General features: G+C 39.9%; 1 protein-coding gene across 2 annotated transcripts in view; it reads right to left on the bottom strand.

The window, feature by feature from the left end:
* utp18 (UTP18 small subunit processome component) overlaps window positions 1-17,140 on the bottom strand; it is a 35,344-nt gene that overhangs the window by 15,683 nt on the left and 2,521 nt on the right. Inside the window, exons 2-8 of one of the 2 annotated variants that reach the window (XM_034190772.1) lie at window positions 8,785-8,928; window positions 7,192-7,328; window positions 6,305-6,400; window positions 6,152-6,219; window positions 1,760-1,857; window positions 969-1,094; window positions 2-176 (exon numbers count right to left, since the gene is read on the bottom strand). In XM_034190772.1, the coding sequence (XP_034046663.1) occupies window positions 2-176; window positions 969-1,094; window positions 1,760-1,857; window positions 6,152-6,219; window positions 6,305-6,400; window positions 7,192-7,328; window positions 8,785-8,928 (844 nt within the window). Of the gene's footprint in view, window position 1; window positions 177-968; window positions 1,095-1,759; window positions 1,858-6,151; window positions 6,220-6,304; window positions 6,401-7,191; window positions 7,329-8,784; window positions 9,101-17,140 lie in introns of those variants that run through there. The other variant, XM_034190771.1, reaches the window with a different exon arrangement.

Genomic DNA, 17,140 nt, shown 5'->3' with positions numbered 1-17,140 from the left:
CCTCTGACGGCGTGCACGGGCACCACGTGTCCCTCCATCATGTCGTACACGTAGAACATCTTGTTCCTGAGGCCGGTCGCGACAAGTGCCTGTCCGTCAGCAGTGAAGCGAGCCTTGTGGACGGGGAAGCGGTCCAGGTGGATGCTTTGGATCTTTGGGTTCGTCTTCCCGTCCACCTGAGACAAGCAGATCAATCAGAAAACCAAACAAACCACTCAACCAAACTAAATTTTATATATATATATAAAAGTAAGTCCCTTCGGCTGCTCCCTTGTTTGCACTCGGGGTCGCCACAGCAAATCCAAGGTGGATCTGCATGTTGATTTGGCACAGGTTTTACGCTGGATGCCCTTCCTGACGCAACTCCACATTACATGGAGAAATGTGGCAGGGGTGGGATATATATATATATATATATATATATATATATATATACACACACACACACACACACATAAAAGGATCTATTTCCAATTTTTCTTTCACATGAAAATAATATTTGACCATCTAATAGATAAAATAAATAGTATTTTATAAAAAATGTTAAAATGTTTTTATACAAAAGTATCATTTTCATACCAAAATTAACACATTTAAAATGAAAATATTAATGACAAAAGACGGCTAAAATATTATACTTTATAATACAAAAGGGTTTCAGTTCTTTGGTGACGATTTCAGTTGGCATTTGGAGAATTGACTTCACGTTTAGCAGGATGTCGGCGCTCGTGGACGCCGTAATGTTATCTTTAATGGATGCATAAACATGTGAGTGATCTTTGACCATTTTGAAGAGAACTGACTATTTCAGCTCCTTTTTGGTTTTCGGGAAGCTGTGGAGGCAGTAAGAGATCTTTTTGGCGATAAGATCAGAATCAGGTTCCACTTGCATTTGGATATAAAATACAGTTTGTTTTCTGCCTTCAGAATTTATGGGATTTCACAGAACTCTGATTGGCTGCTGGTACCTGGAAGAGTGAGATCGACTGGTCGAGTCCGGCTGTCATGACGACCTGAGCAGAAGGATGGAACTGGACCGTGGAGAGTCCAGCATCTGATGGGCGAGCGCTGTTGGCATGGAGACACTTTTTCATCTGAGGAACAACAATCAAAATCAAACAATATCACTAAATCTCAAAAATATAGAAAAGACACAAAAAAAACAAAACAAAACATTAATATCAAGCTGCATTTACATGGACCCTAACAATCTGTTAATAAATCGGAATAATTGAGAATCTGACTGAAACGATAATTGGAACAATGCCTGTTGGCCTCGTAAACACTGGACCTCTACGGGCAGCGCTTTCGAAGGACGCACACTGCCCACACGGTGGCGTAAACACAATCATGGCGGCTTGTAAATGGTCAAGAATATTTCGTACAGAAAGTAGCAGAATGAAGAACTAATCGAACACAGGTGAAGCAACAGTCCAAAAAAAAAAAGTTGCTCCGAAAAAATAGAAGAATTAAGATCAGACTGGTGAGGACTCACATTCATTGAATTAAACCAGGCGGAGCAAAAGGAGCTAGTTTCAACAATAGCCATCTGATGACTTTGACCCATACCGTTATAAACACTCATGTAAACGACACACACAGACTGACCAATCGAAGTGATTCCATTCTGAATGGAACCTTCCACATAAACACAGTTAAAAACAAAACAAACAAACAAACAAACACGCATGTAAATTTAAATTCTGCTCTAATATTCATACACCAGCCACCGGGGGTCTCATGGGAGCTTAGTACCAACCCGCAAGATCCCTGCAGGTAGACTTTCTGAAGAGGTTACAAAGTTTCCAGTCTTCCTCAGCAGGTCATCCTCATCATCGGTATCATCATCTTCATCAGCTTGAAGAAGACAGAGTGGTTAGACTTCAAAATTACACTATTTTGAAGGAATGTGCAAGTTGTTTTGTCACAAAGTCTTGAAGAATGCCAGGAACCGCATTTGAGTTCCTCTGAGGACACCCTGAATATCATCATTCAGAGGATGATACTCAGGAACAGATTGGTGGAAATTCCAGGATATCAGAGGAGCTAAGGAAGTGGACTGTGATGGAACTGAGGGTAGACAAAGAGGCAACCAGAGAAGTCTGGCTTCATGCCCAAGAAGTCAACCACTCGTGGGATCCCCTGTAATAAACAGGACATCATAGGTGGCCTATACGTGGACAGTACAAGTGCTGTTTGGACTGAAGGAATGTGTTCTGGTTCCTACTCTGTTCAGTGTTTGCATGGATTGGGTGTTTACTTAGATCATAAGAGTCTAGTAAATAGGGTGCCTTTCTCAGTGACCAAAAGTTCACAGACCTTAACTTCTTGGACAATGTTGAGATCTTTGTGGAATTAATGGACACCCTTGATGGCATCACTTCAGATGCTGAGGGAGGATTCCAAGTGTCTGGATTTGTTATTGTCCTGGATCAACACTAGGATCCAGAATTTCATTCACTTCCTGGACTCAGCCATCAGATGTTTATCTGCATGTGGTGAAAGTGTTGACCTTGTGGAGACATTCACTTATCTCCACAGTGACGTTCATGCATCTGGGTTTTTGGCTTTTGAGACCCAGAGATGCCCCTCTATCATGCACATTTTTCATCTTGACAGACACCTGAAAAAGCTAATCAGCTTGTAGCAAAAGAGGGAATGATGGAAAATGTACAGGTTAGTTGGCGCCCTGAGGATCAGGGTGGGAAACCACTGGCCTAAGCCAAGGACTGGATGTCGTTGGCACCAGATCTTGTGAAATGTTGGAATGACTTTGTGCCAAACTAACGGTTACTTAGGGAGACTCAGATGAGGAGGTCACTTGCACTGTGAGGGAACATCAGCTACAACAACATCACCACGTGGCACGGCAAGCTTTTACTTAGCATCACCTACAGTGGCTTGCATAAGTATTCGGCCCCTTGGTATTTCACGCATTTTAATTTATTTATGCAATTTCAAATATAAAAAGCAAATCAGGCTTCTCAATATAAAACTTTCTTAAACTCAAAAGTCAAACCAAATCTCTACAACTTGATAGAAATTAATTAAAAATATAAAAGCCAAGATGATGGGTTGCATAATAATGGGCCCCTTTGGTATAATACCTGTAGATAATCAGTTTTATAGCCAGTTTTCTTCAAACAAGTCAGGGGATGGATACATGAACATTTCCAAGTCACTGAATGTGTCTTGAACTTTATTTACATCAGTTATGAAGAAATCCAAACAATATGACACTCTATGGTAAATCTGTGTGAAGCAGACAGTTCTCAAAAACTGAGTTACTGTGCAAGAAGGAGAAGAGTGAGGAAAGCCACCAAGACAACCCAGAAGAAGTTATAGACTTCTGTGGCTGTGGTGGAGAAACTGTGCACAGTGTGTGTTTTGCATTTTGTATCACAAATTATACAGCTTCATGATGAAGTGGTACAGAGGAGGATTTTATTAAAAGGAAGACCTGAAAGTGCAGCTACAATTTGCCAGAAGGTACATCTGAGATGCAAACCTAGATGTGATGTTTTGGTGAAAGAAAATCCTCCTCTGTACCACTTCATCACGAAGCTGTATAATTTGTGATACAAAATGCAAAACATGCACTATGCACAATTTCTCCAATCACAGCCACAGAAGTCTATAACTTCTTCTGGGTTGTCTGGGTGTCTTGCTTCTTTCTTGACTTTCTTGCACAGTCACTCACCCCCATGGGTGCAATGCTTTGTTCCCGTACTAGAAAAAAGTGTAATTGCACATCCACTACAGTAGGTGACAGTGGCGCTCTCATTGTCAGAGTGTGTGCAGGGAGTATTGAGGACTCTAGCATAATGGAACACAGCTCTATGTCGGGTTTTTTTCCACAATACAGTGGGAGAAGAGGAAAGACCGCTTTGTCTTAAAATGTTGGCAGCGGACAGCATGAAGCGAAATAAATTAAGGCTTCACTTAATGGCCCAGTCACACGGTACATGACGATTCCTGAACGAAGGGAAAAAATTAAAACAGTCACTATTCGTTAAGAAAAGGTGGACGAAAGAGCCTGCAAAGCAAGAGCGCAAAAGGGACGAAAGAGGAAATGAACAAAATCGAAGCTAATGATCTCGACGCTTTAAATGAAATGCACCTGGAGCCACTGCTGGAGCAGTATGTGTCTGCATCTCTGAGTTCCAGGACTCGGCGCTGGAACGGCGCTCATAGCACGTGAGTCCTGGAGAAACTGCAGACAGAAGCTGTGGAGATCTGTGTGCACGTCAGTGGACCACCTGCTTTGGTTCCTCATCCAGAACAAAAGAGGGATCATCTCCTTCATCATCAGAACCCACACTGTCTGACATCACGCTGCGCACTCCGTCTTGCTCCAATTAAAAAAAAAAAAAAGTGTGACATGGTTGCTGATCTATCACTGTATTATATTCTAAGCCATATATATTGATTTATAACAGAAAACTGTCAAAAGGGAGAATAAATATAAGTGTAAAGATGATTGAATATATCAGAGCAGTAAACTGATCAGTGCTTGTGAATGCCGCGCATTAACTCCCCATGTGCGGTTATTCCACCAGCTGCAGCTTATCCACAATGTGAATTCTGTCTTCCAGAACAGCTCTTTATATCATCTTTTAAATTATCTACCCGTTGCCACATGTACAGAAGAGCTGGATTGTCATTCCTACACTCATTGTTATATTTAATAAAAAAAATAATAAGCACACGCAGCAGCTGCTGCTGCCGCTAAAGCTGCATTCAAGTACCGTCGGAAATTACACAACTTTTTTGTTGTTTCAAATTCAGCAGTTCCTTGTGGCAAAATAATTAATTGTATCCACACAAAAGATTAATTCTGGCCTATATAAGGTGCCTGAGCTCATTGAAGCTGACCCCCCCACCCAGATAAAAAAAAATCCAAGCAAGCAGGCTTGGATTGTTTGCCCTGTAATTTCCGACGGTACATGAACGCAGCAGCAGCCTCAGCGCTCACAAACCGGCTTCTGCACTGTGTGAAAACATTCAGCTGCTCCAACGAAATCAAATGAAACAATAACGTTACAAAAACTAAAATGATTAAAAAACGTCAAGAACAACAGCAAAACGAAACACGGACAAATTGAGGTTTTCGTTGCCCTTTGTTCAAATTTTTCAACAGTTTAAAAATCCTGATGAAGCGCCAGCTGCAGGAACGAAGCTGAGCAAAGGTTAAACGATGCCAATGAAAGTCAACGAAAGTCCAGATTTCTTGTTTCGTTAGGGCTTTGTTGCCCTTCGTTAAGTGCCGTGTGAATGGGCCATAAAGACGTTACACCCCAATCACGCAGATAAGCCGCTTGAGTTTTTTCAGCGAAAACTTGCCAAATATTGCCAGCAATCATCTCGTTTTGTGAATGCTGCTCCAGTAAACCAGTGAGCACCGTTAGCATCATAGCACCACAGCAGAGGAGCTGAGCACCAGTAGACATGGTCTCCGTCACACAAGTGCTGCAAAAATAAAAACTAATAAAAATAAATAAATAAATAAAAATCACAAAAAAAAAAAAAATAATAATCATAATAAAATCTGCAAATTGTTTTATTCATTTTTGTTTTGTCTGTTAAAGTGTTATTTATATATTGTTATAGTGTTAGTAATATATTGTGCTCCTGAGTAAGTGTTCTGATCAATCTGAATGTATTATTATTCACTGATTTTATTTAATTTTGTTTTTATCAAATGGCAGTCGGTCAAAAAATGTTTATAGTTTAAGGATTTTTTTTTATTTCAAGCAAAGTGATGCAAATTTTTTTCTGTTACAGACTAAAAAACAACGTTAAAGTTATTCTTTGCTGAAAATTGATCTAAAGTTCTTTCTTTTTTGTTTTCTTTAACGTTAATAAGGATACAGTGTTATGCAGAGGTGCACTTATAACAATTTTATGGATAAATGATACTATTTATAGTCACTGCAGAGAGTTGGGGGTGCAAAAAGTTTTCTTTTTCGTGTGTGTATGGGGGGGAGGGGGGTAACAGAAAATAATTGCGAAGCACTGCCTCACAGCCTGTACATGAAACTAATCCACAGAAAACCTACAGCAGACCAGATTTAGTGTAAGGGTGAATTACATTTAATCTCCTCATCTGACTTAACATTTCATTCAATGCCACATGTAGTTTTTGACCCACCTTTTTTCCTCTTTTTTGTGACTTTAGACTCCGCCCACAATGGAGCTCCTCCCATAGACTTCTGAAACCTGCAGAAAAACAACAAATATAAAATATCACACTGTGTATAGACACAAATCAGTTTGAAATGTAACACCGTCTGTGAGCACTCACTCCTCTCTCATCCTGCTCTGCAGTCGCTGTTTGGACATTGTTGACTCCGCCTCTCCTCTGACCAGGTCTCTACGGAAACGGTGCTTCATGTCCACACTACAGGACGCAGACCCAAATATATTATAAAATCACGTGAAAAATCAGCTAAATCACAGAACAGGATCCTTCTGTCACCGACGCAAAAACCCTGTGCACTGACCTCCATATGCTCTATACCGACCCCCACACGTGAGATGCTTCAAGGACTCGAGACACATGGTGACACAGGCTACAGTTCATGTCTCATTTTTGGATCTCAAACCCAAAAAACCTCAGTGTACAGCACCGAGTCTCTTCTGTTCATTTTAAGTGTCTGGTGTATCTGAAATTATTTAATTTGGTTTTTCTGGAAAAACATTCTAACATTTATTTCATTTATAAATAAGATAATCACATTCAATCTTAATTAACTTCATTTTAAAAAGTGCAAAGCTAACTTGCATTTTTCTGCTCTATTATCATTATATCTATGGCATAAAAATGGTCTTAAAACAACGTTAATGATAATATCATGATAATAATGCCATCCCTGGTTCTCAAGACCAAGAACCTAAGTGGCTCTACTCTACTCTTCTATTCTACTCTCTCTCTCTCTTTTTTTTTAGATATACCTTAGTATACACTAGTAGAGTTCTACCTTAGAATTGGAATGTATTATAGAAGACATACCTTACTGAATTTTCATGATATTATTTATTATTTATCTTGTCGTGGCTTTTCACCATGACAAGACACCACACGACTCCAAAAACTACATTTGCAGAAGGTTACTGTTGATGTCGGTGACATCAGAGAGTTCAGAGGAATTTACCCAGCATGCATTCCAGCAACGACTGATTCCCACTTACTCTTCCTCCAGCTCATCATCATCGTCCACCCAGGCGGCCTTTCTCGTTGGCTGCAGCTGCAGGTGGGTGTCATCCTCAGTCTGAGATTCACTGAAGTCATCGTCGTCAGCCAGTAACGTTGCAGCCTGTTTGTCGTCCTGGAAATGACAGGAAATGACGTCAAATGAAGAATCGATACAGAATGTGACAAACAGGTGATTTTATTAATGCCCACAGAGAAATTAAGCAGTGAACAGAACAACTCATGTTGTGTGGGCCGCCCGAAGAGGAAGTACTGCTGGCCAACACCAGAGGGCGCTCTGCCTGTAGACGGGCTTCAGGCACCAGAGGGCGCAGTTCTCCGCCAGGAGCTACAGGGACCCTGACAGCTGTCACTCATCATCTCATCTAGTCATCCATAAAAGCCGGGAGAAGACACCACACCCTTGCCGAGAAATCTTCTGAGGTACTCAGTACCCGATCTGACAGCTGGAGACGATGGCCACCTGGGGACTCTGGACTTGGCGGCTCCGGTGTGCTCCAGATCTGTTGGCGGTGGAAATCGTGTGGGTCCCGACTCCTATCTGGACAGGCGTCACCTATCCTCGAGCCTGCCCACACGACACCAACTGTATAAATTGTCTTTAGTATTGAATCGTATCTGTATCTGTTGTGCACATTTCACAACATTAAAAGTGTTAATCTTTATTTCCATTGACCGTTCATTTACGCCCCCTGTTGTGGGTCTGTGTCATTACACTTTCACACAACAAACTCATATACACTCTGATGGCACGTGATTAGGGTGGCAGTGGTTAGCACGTGATTAGGGTGGCAGTGGTTAGCATTGTTGCCTCACAGCAAGAAGGTCGTGGGATTACTTCCCACCTGGTTCTTTTTTGTGTGGAGTCTGCATGTTCTCCCCGTGTTCATGGGTTTTTCCTCCCACTTCACAAGACATGCAGGTTCAGTGAACTGATGACTCTAAACTGACTGTAGGTGAGTATGAGTGTGTCTGTCTACATGTGGTTATGACTGCTGGGATAGGTTCCAGAACCCCCACGTGACCCTTGATCGTAGGGTAACGAGTGAAGTCACCCCACTTTTTCAGTGAAGTCACGCCACTCCAGGTATCTATGCTTTTTTTTTTTTTTAATTAGAATGACTAACTGCACACTCCTGCGGTATTTTCGGCTCCTCTGCCTCCTGCGCCTTTCAGTCCAGCCACATAAAGTTAGGGACTTGCCAGTGCGCCCTGCTTCTCCCAACAATTATATTCCTCTACCTTAAAACATCATCTCACTAACAAATATTTATTACATGATCATATCAGAATTGAAATATTGTGTTACTACAGTGGGGTGACTTCACTGCGAACCTGATTGTTGTAAGTGAATTTATGTGATTAATGAGGTCACAACAGAATGCTAAAATTTCAGTCATCAAACAGAAATTTGTGTCCCCATCCCCCAGTTTATTTCACTGTAAACTAGATCTGAGACTCATTTTTAATTCTTTAATCTTGTGGTTTTAGGCCAAATCATCTTTGAGTACAGTTTTTCTGAGTCTAGAAGTCAAACATTTTCATTGACTCTAAGAAATGTGTCGTCTAACCTGAACCAGTCTGTCCAGCAGCTCGTCCTCCGGTTCGAACAGAAGTTCCTCCAGCAGCTTCACCGAGTCGTCTTCCTGACCCAGAACCGAGAGGTTCTGCACGTTCCTCCTCCGCTGCTCCTCCTCGTTCCTCCGCTTCACCTCCTCATCCTCCTTCCGCCGTCGCCGAACCGTCTTCTGAGTTTTGTTTCTGCGCTTTTCGTCCGACACCGAGAGTCTGATCACGTCCTCCATCATCCAAAACCACCAAGAACCACAAAAGCCGAAGAATCACCGGCTGCGAGTCAGAAACCACTTTTCTGCTCCACGGAGTTCGTACATCCGGCAAAACCACGTGGTTCAATTACTTTGACCTCTGAACCCGGAAAGTAAACTTCAACCCCTAGCGTTCACTGTGAGCAGCTGTAGCAGGGATGCAGCAATAATAATAATAATAATAATAATAAAGATGATGATGATGATGATAATAATAATAACCTCCTGACTACAAGGACATGTATATATATGTATGTCCTAGTAGTAAGGAGGATATTATTATTATTATTATTAATAATAATAATAATAATAATAATAATAACTGCCAACCAACCAATAACAGCTGTGGCTCGAATTAACCAATATTTTCATTACTGATTCATAAGTTAATATTTTTTTTGTTAACCAAATTAAAGTTTTAAGTGGAATATAATTATATTAAAAAATAGCCAGATTAAAATATTTTACTGTTATTTAGAGAAGCTTAAATATTTTAATAATTATTACAACATTTTAACAAATATTTTTAAACCTGTCTTAAACAGTAAAACTGGAAAGCTGCTCAGATGTCCATCATGACCTGGCTCCACCCACTTACCCTTTTCATAAAAATTCGACAAATGTCTGTGAAGTTTCAACATGAAGTTTAATGAAAACAGGTTCATCAGGTTCATTACGTTCTGGTTGTTGTGCATCAGATGAATGCAAATATCACAAGAATCTTTCACTGATGCAAGCACCAGCAAAAAAGCCGTTTGCCACGCTGATCTGTACACATTACTGGATCGCTCATCCCCCCCCCCCCACACACACACACACACACACACGCACACTCTCACTCCATACAATCTGCTGAAGCAAACTGGCGGCCATCTTACCACTCCCAATTTATGCAAACCGCACAAAGACGGCTTATTACAGCGGCAACAATTTCAAGTAATAACTGAGCTGATTCTCTCATTTCCTTATTTTTGTTCTTCGGACAATATAAGATTGATCCCTCCTAATCTGTGCCTGCCACGATTCAATTCTAAAAATGATCATTCTTTAGTGCATTTTTAAAAAATAGCTGGTCAAAAAAATAAATAAATAAAACACCACTTAACTAACTACAGGACAGTTAGTTTTCCCTACATTAACAACATTTATTACACACTGGTCTATGAGCGTCCAGGACCGGAACATTGGAGTGGTAATATGGCGGCGAGTTCGCTTCAAAAATATTGGCCAATGAGCTATCCAGTATATACAGTGAGGAAAATAAGTATTTGAACACCGTTTTACCTGCATGTCGGATGCTTTTTTTTTTTAAAGGGGTTTTTTTCAACATTAATTTTCTTGAAAAATTCCTTATAGAGATTGACAGTTTTATGACATTTGGGGGAGTCCATAAGCTTAATACTGCGTATATACAGTGAGGAAAATAAGTATTTGAACACCCTGCGGTTTTGCAAGTTCTCCCACTTAGAAATCATGGAGGGGTCTGAAATTTTCATCTTAGGTGCATGTCCACTGTCAGAGACATAATCTTAAAAAAAAAAAAAAAAAAACGGAAATCACAATGTATGATTTTTAATAATTTATTTGTATGATACTGGTGCAAATAAGTATTTGAACACCTACCAACCAGCAAGAATTCTGGCTCACACAGACCTGTTAATTTTTCTTTAAGAACCCCTCTTATTCTGCACTCTTTACCTGTATTAATTGCACCTGTTTGAACTTGTTACCTGTATAAAAGACACCTGTTCACACACTCAATCAATCACACTCCAACCTGTCCACCATAGCCAAGACCAAAGAGCTGTCTAAGGACACCAGGGACAAAACTGAAGACCTGCACAAGGCAGGGATGGACTACAGGACAACAGGCAAGCAGCTTGGTAGAAGACAACAACTGTTATGATTATTTATTAGAAAGTGGAAGAAACACAAGATGACTGTCAATCTCCCTCGGTCTGGGATTCCATGCAAGATCTCACTTTGTGGGGTAAGGATGATTCTGAGAAAGCTCAGAACTACACAGGAGGACCTGGTCAATGACCTGAAGAGAGCTGGGACCACAGTCACAAAGATTACATTAGTAACACATGATGCTGTCATGGTTTAAAAAATCCTGCAGGGCAGCAAGGTCCCCCTGCTCAAGCCAGCACATGTCCAGGCCCGTTTGAAGTTCACCAGTGACCATCTGGATGATCCAGAGGAGGCATGGGAGAAGGTCATGTGGTCAGATGAGACCAGAACAGAGGTTTTTGGAATCAACTCCACTTACGATGTTTAGAGGATGAGAACAACCCCAAGAAAACCATCCCAACCGTGAAGCATGGGGGTGGAAACATCATACTCTGGGGGTGCTCTTCTGCAAAGGGGACAGGACGACTGCACCATATTGAAGGGAGGATGGATGGGGTCATGTATTGCGATATTTTGGCAAACAACCTCCTTCCCTCAGTAAGAGCATTGAAGATGGTCATGGCTGGGTCTTCCAGCATGACAATGACCCCAAACACACAGCCAGGGCAACTAAGGAGGGGCTCCGTAAGAAGCATTTCAAGGTCCTGGAGTGGCCTGGCCAGTGTCCAGACTTGAACTCAATAGAAAATCTTTGGAGGGAGCTGAAACTCCAAACCTGAAAGATCTAGAGAAGATATGTATGGAGGAGTGGACCAAAATCCCTGCTGCAGTGTGTGCAAAGCTGGTGGAAAAACTACAGGAAATGTTTGACCCCTGTAATTGCAAACAAAGGCTACTGTAACAAATATTAACATTGATTTTCACAGGTGTTCAAATACTTATTTGCAGCAGTAACATACAAATAAATTATTAAAAAATCATACATTGTGATTTCTAGATTTTTTTTTTTAGGTTATGTCTCTCACAATGGACATGCACCTAAGATGAAAATTTCAGACCCCTCCATGATTTCTAAGTGGGAGAACTTGCAAAATTGCGGGGTGTTCAAATACTTATTTTCCTCACTGTAATGGCTGAGTGGATCCTTGTCATTTGATTGGTGCTTTGTATGTCATATGACATGGATTAATTCATCCCATTTGTGTTACAATGCATTTAGAGTGCAGCTTAGTTCTACATGTTTGGTACCATTGCACAGTGCACACCCACGCATGCGTGATTGTGTACGCACATGTGCGCATGCATGCTCATGATAAAATGCAAATTAATTATTTAAAAATCATACAATGTGATTTACTGTTTTTTTTCAGATTCTGTCTCTCATATTTGAAGTGTACCTACGGTAAAAATTACAGACCTCTCCATTCTTTATAGGTGGGAAAACCTGCAAAACTGACAGGGGGTAAAATACTTCTTTTCCCCACTGTATATCATTATGACATTTTTACTGAAGCTTTGTATCCTAATAGGCAAGAACTGGTTCCATTTTCAAGGTCATAGGCCAAAGGTCAAAGTCAGGAAAAATCTTGGAAAAACCCATGTTTAACTTCTTTTTTTGGCTGCTCCCGTTAGGGGGCGCCACAGCAGAACAATCGTTTCCATCTCACCCTGTCCTCTGTATCTTACACTGTCACACCAACCACCTGCATGTCCTCCCTCACCACATCCATAAACCTCCTCTTTGGCCTCCTTCTTCTCCTCCTGCCTGGTGGCTCCATCCTCAGCATCCTTCTTCCTATATACCCTGGGTCTCTCCTCTGCACATGTTCAAACCATCTCAGTCTCACCTCTCTGATTTGGTCTCCAAACCGTTCCACCTGAGCTGTCCCTCCGATATGTTCATTCCTAATCTTGTCCATTCTCACCACTCCCAAAGAGAATCACATCTTCAGCTCTGCCACCTCCAGTTCTGCTTCCTGTCTTTTTGTTAGTGTCACTGTCTGTATTACACATAAGTCATAAATAAACATTTGCTCCCTTGTTCAAAACACACAGTAGCTTTACTGGAGTGAGGCAGAGAGCTGAGTCCCATCAGGCACTGGGGCACTGTGGGACAACGCGTAAATGTAAACTTTCTGTTTCCATTAAATGTTTTTTTTGTTTTGTTTTGTTTTAATTGGATTACAGCTCGTCATTCACGTTTGATGAATTTACTATGGAGCATGTTGAGGTTTTTTTTTTTTCCATGCAAGACTGCCTTCAATATTACAATAATACAAAAATGTGGATCAGTACGCTTTGGCTCTTAGGTGCATATTTTGGTAGAAAAAGGAAAATCAGCCAGTTCCATTCATTCTTCCAAACTTCCTGGATGGAGTAATGCAGTCGCTTCACTTCAACTGACTGGTACGACTCGCACAAATGTTTGTGACTTATGGAAACACACAGGACATATATAAAGGGCAATATACAGATGCCAGAAAAATGATCCTGTTCATCTTTATATATCGAATGATAAGTCACGATAGTAATTATTGCAACAGGATTATTAACAAATCAGTGAGGGTACATCACAGAGATTGCATTTGACCACTTTCTGAAAAAACAGTGTGTCACCTCTAGTTTCAATCCTGCAGATGGTCTGCTCTGTGTAAGGCTGATCCCGTCAGATCTCAGAAGCTAAGCAGAGCAGGATCTGGTTAGTACTTGGATGGGAGACCTCTTTGGAACACCAGCGGCTGTGTGTGTTTCTCCAGGTAAAACTGGGGTTTCGTCAGGAAGGGCATTCGGCGTAAAACTTGTGCCAGTTACCAATGCGGATCTGGCTGTACCTCTAGTTTCAATCCTGTTGTAGACTATCTTTGCCTCATAGCCAATCCTAGATCCCAGAGAAGGTCACATGGGTATGGGTCCCTGTGCAGGACTCAGATGAATTCATACAACCAGAAAACTTCCATAGAATCTACAAGAACATTCCTGTTAGCCTGAAAACACTTTTTACGTTTTATTTAGTTATATATATATATATATATATATATATATATATATATATATATATATATATATATAAAAACACATACTGTCATTGAAAAACACGTTTTTCTAACATGTTTTTGTATGACAATTTCCTTTTGGATTAATACAGTTCTTATTCTTACGTGGATGGGCTATTTTAAAATGAAATAATTTCCTTTAATTGCATTTACCACTATTTTCAGTCAAAGTAATCTGCTTAAATTGTTCAAATATTTAACATGACAATATTACTGTAATGCACTGCATTTATCATGGACTGAGTCATTGCCCTGTACATATCATATAACCTAAGATTAAAATAAACATGAATCATTTTTCATTAAATATTTATTATAGCAGTAATGACCTGTTTAAAAGGACACAAAATATATTTATCAGATGAGGGTTTCTCTCTCAAAGCAGGTGAAATCTTGCATGGTGCAGCAAAGTGTATACTATCTAGTATCTATATCTAGTATTATATTAATACTGCTTAATTCAGTGGCTAAAACAACTAAGAGAGTATTTTTCTTAATCTGTTCATTTCATAAGAGGCATTACTAGGGCAAGGGAATAGTTGTTAATAATTTTAGACAAGCTGATCATGAGTCACTGCAGTTTAAAAATATCAAGTGAGTAACTGCTCATTGTTTTAAATGTCGCTGATGATGTAATCAGCTGCTGCACATAAAGAAACTGGAGTCACCTGTTCACTTACCAGTGTATACATCGTATCAGTGAGGAGTGCATGTATTGCTTTGTTTGGAGTAATTAATTACAGCTTATGCAGTTATTATGCATAAACATATTTTACTTAGAGAAAGTAAATTCTGAAATACCAAAATTATCTCTCAATTCGGAGTACAGCTCTTCAACCTAACATCTTAACAAAATTGCGTTGACTGAATTGCTAATTTTATGATCCCATGAAAGAAAAAATAAGATCAGTAATGTGTCTTTCAGTCGATCCGGATTTTTTTTTTAAGCTTATGTCTCTCACAGTGGACACGCACCTAAAATGAAAATTTCAGACCCCTCCATGATTTCTAAGTGGGAGAACTTGCAAAATCACAGTGTGTTCAAATACTTATTTTCATCACTATATATATATATATATATATATATATATATATATATATATATATATATATGTGTGTGTGTGTGTGTGTGTGTGTGTCATCATGTTGCCTGTGGAAAAATGGAGACATTCCATGTGCATGTACAAAGTGACAATAAAACAGCTAAAATGCGGGTTAAAACAGGGCAGAAGCCGTTTTACCTACATGTCAGATGCTTTTTTTTTTTTATTTAAAAAAAAGGGTTTTTTCCAACATTGATTCTCTTGAAAAAGTTCCTTTTAGAGAGTGACAGTTTTATGATATTTCGGGGAGTCCATAAGCTTAATACTGCGTATACAACCCCTGGCAAAAATTATGGAATCACCGTCCTCGGAGGATGTTCATTCAGTTAAATTTTGTAGAAAAAAAGCAGATCACAGACATGACACAAAACTAAAGTCATTTCAAATGGCAACTTTCTGGCTTTAAGAAACACTATAAGAAATCAGGAAAAAAAAAAATTGTGGCAGTCAGTAACGGTTACTTTTTTAGACCAAGCAGAGGGAAAAAAATATGGACTCACTCAATTCTGAGGAAAAAATTATGGAATCATGAAAAACAAAAGAACGCTCCAACACATCACTAGTATTTTGTTGCACCACCTCTGGCTTTTATAACAGCTTGCAGTCTCTGAGGCATGGACTTAATGAGTGACAAACAGTACTCTTCATCAATCTGGCTCCAACTTTCTCTGATTGCTGTTGCCAGATCAGCTTTGCAGGTTGGAGCCTTGTCATGGACCATTTTCTTCAACTTCCACCAAAGATTTTCAATTGGATTAAGATCCGGACTATTTGCAGGCCATGACATTGACCCTATGTGTCTTTTTGCAAGGAATGTTTCACAGTTTTTGCTCTATGGCAAGATGCATTATCATCTTGAAAAATGATTTCATCATCCCCAAACATCCTTTCAATTGATGGGATAAGAAAAGTGTCCAAAATATCAACGTAAACTTGTGCATTTATTGATGATGTAATGACAGCCATCTCCCCAGTGCCTTTACCTGACATGCAGCCCCATATCATCAATGACTGTGGAAATTTACATGTTCTCTTCAGGCAGTCATCTTTATAAATTTCACTGGAACGGCACCAAACAAAAGTTCCAACATCATCACCTTGCCCAATGCAGATTCGAGATTCATCACTGAATATGACTTTCATCCAGTCATCCACAGTCCACGATTGCTTTTCCTTAGCCCACTCTAACCTTGTTTTTTTCTGTTTAGGTGTTAATGATGGCTTTCGTTTAGCTTTTCTGTATGTAAATCCCATTTCCTTTAGGCAGTTTCTTACAGTTCGGTCACAGACTCCAGTTTCCTCCCATTCGTTCCTCATTTGTTTTGTTGTGCATTTTCGATTTTTGAGACATATTGCTTTAAGTTTTCTGTCTTGACACTTTGATGTCTTCCTTGGTCTACCAGTATGTTTGCCTTTAACAACCTTCCCATGTTGTTTGTATTTGGTCCTGAGTTTAGACACAGCTGACTGTGAACAACCAACATCTTTTGCAACATTGCGTGATGATTTACCCTCTTTTAAGAGTTTGATAATCCTCTCCTTTGTTTCAATTGACATCTCTCATGTTGGAGCCATGATTCATGTCAGTCCACTTGGTGCAACAGCTCTCCAAGGTGTAATCACTCCTTTTTAGATGCAGACTAACGAGCAGATCTGATTTGATGCAGGTGTTAGTTTTGGGGATGAAAATTTACAGGGTAATTCCATAATTTATTCCTCAGAATTGAGTGATTCCATATTTTTTTCCCTCTGCTTGGTCTTAAAAAGTAACCGTTACTGACTGCCACAATTTTTTTTTCTTGATTTCTTATAGTGTTTCTTAAAGCCAGAAAGTTGCCATTTGAAATGACTTTAGTTTTGTGTCATGTCTGTGATCTGCTTTTTTTCTACAAAATTAAACAACTGAATGAACATCCTCTGAGGCCGGTGATTCCATAATTTTTGCCAGGGGTTGTATATTGTTCAAATTCAGCCAGAAGTCTGTAAATTGGGGCTTCTTTTCAATACTCTGTACAAGTATTTATGAATATGGATGATCAGACAAATGTGATCAGATCTGTGATATTTCATGTCCATGTTCACAGGGGCAAT

Source organism: Thalassophryne amazonica, chromosome 16, assembly GCF_902500255.1.
Source record: "Thalassophryne amazonica chromosome 16, fThaAma1.1, whole genome shotgun sequence".
In the NCBI taxonomy this organism is placed as follows: domain Eukaryota; kingdom Metazoa; phylum Chordata; class Actinopteri; order Batrachoidiformes; family Batrachoididae; genus Thalassophryne; species Thalassophryne amazonica.
The sequence above is the reverse complement of the archived record's forward strand: the minus strand, read 5'-3'. Positions and strand labels throughout refer to the sequence as shown.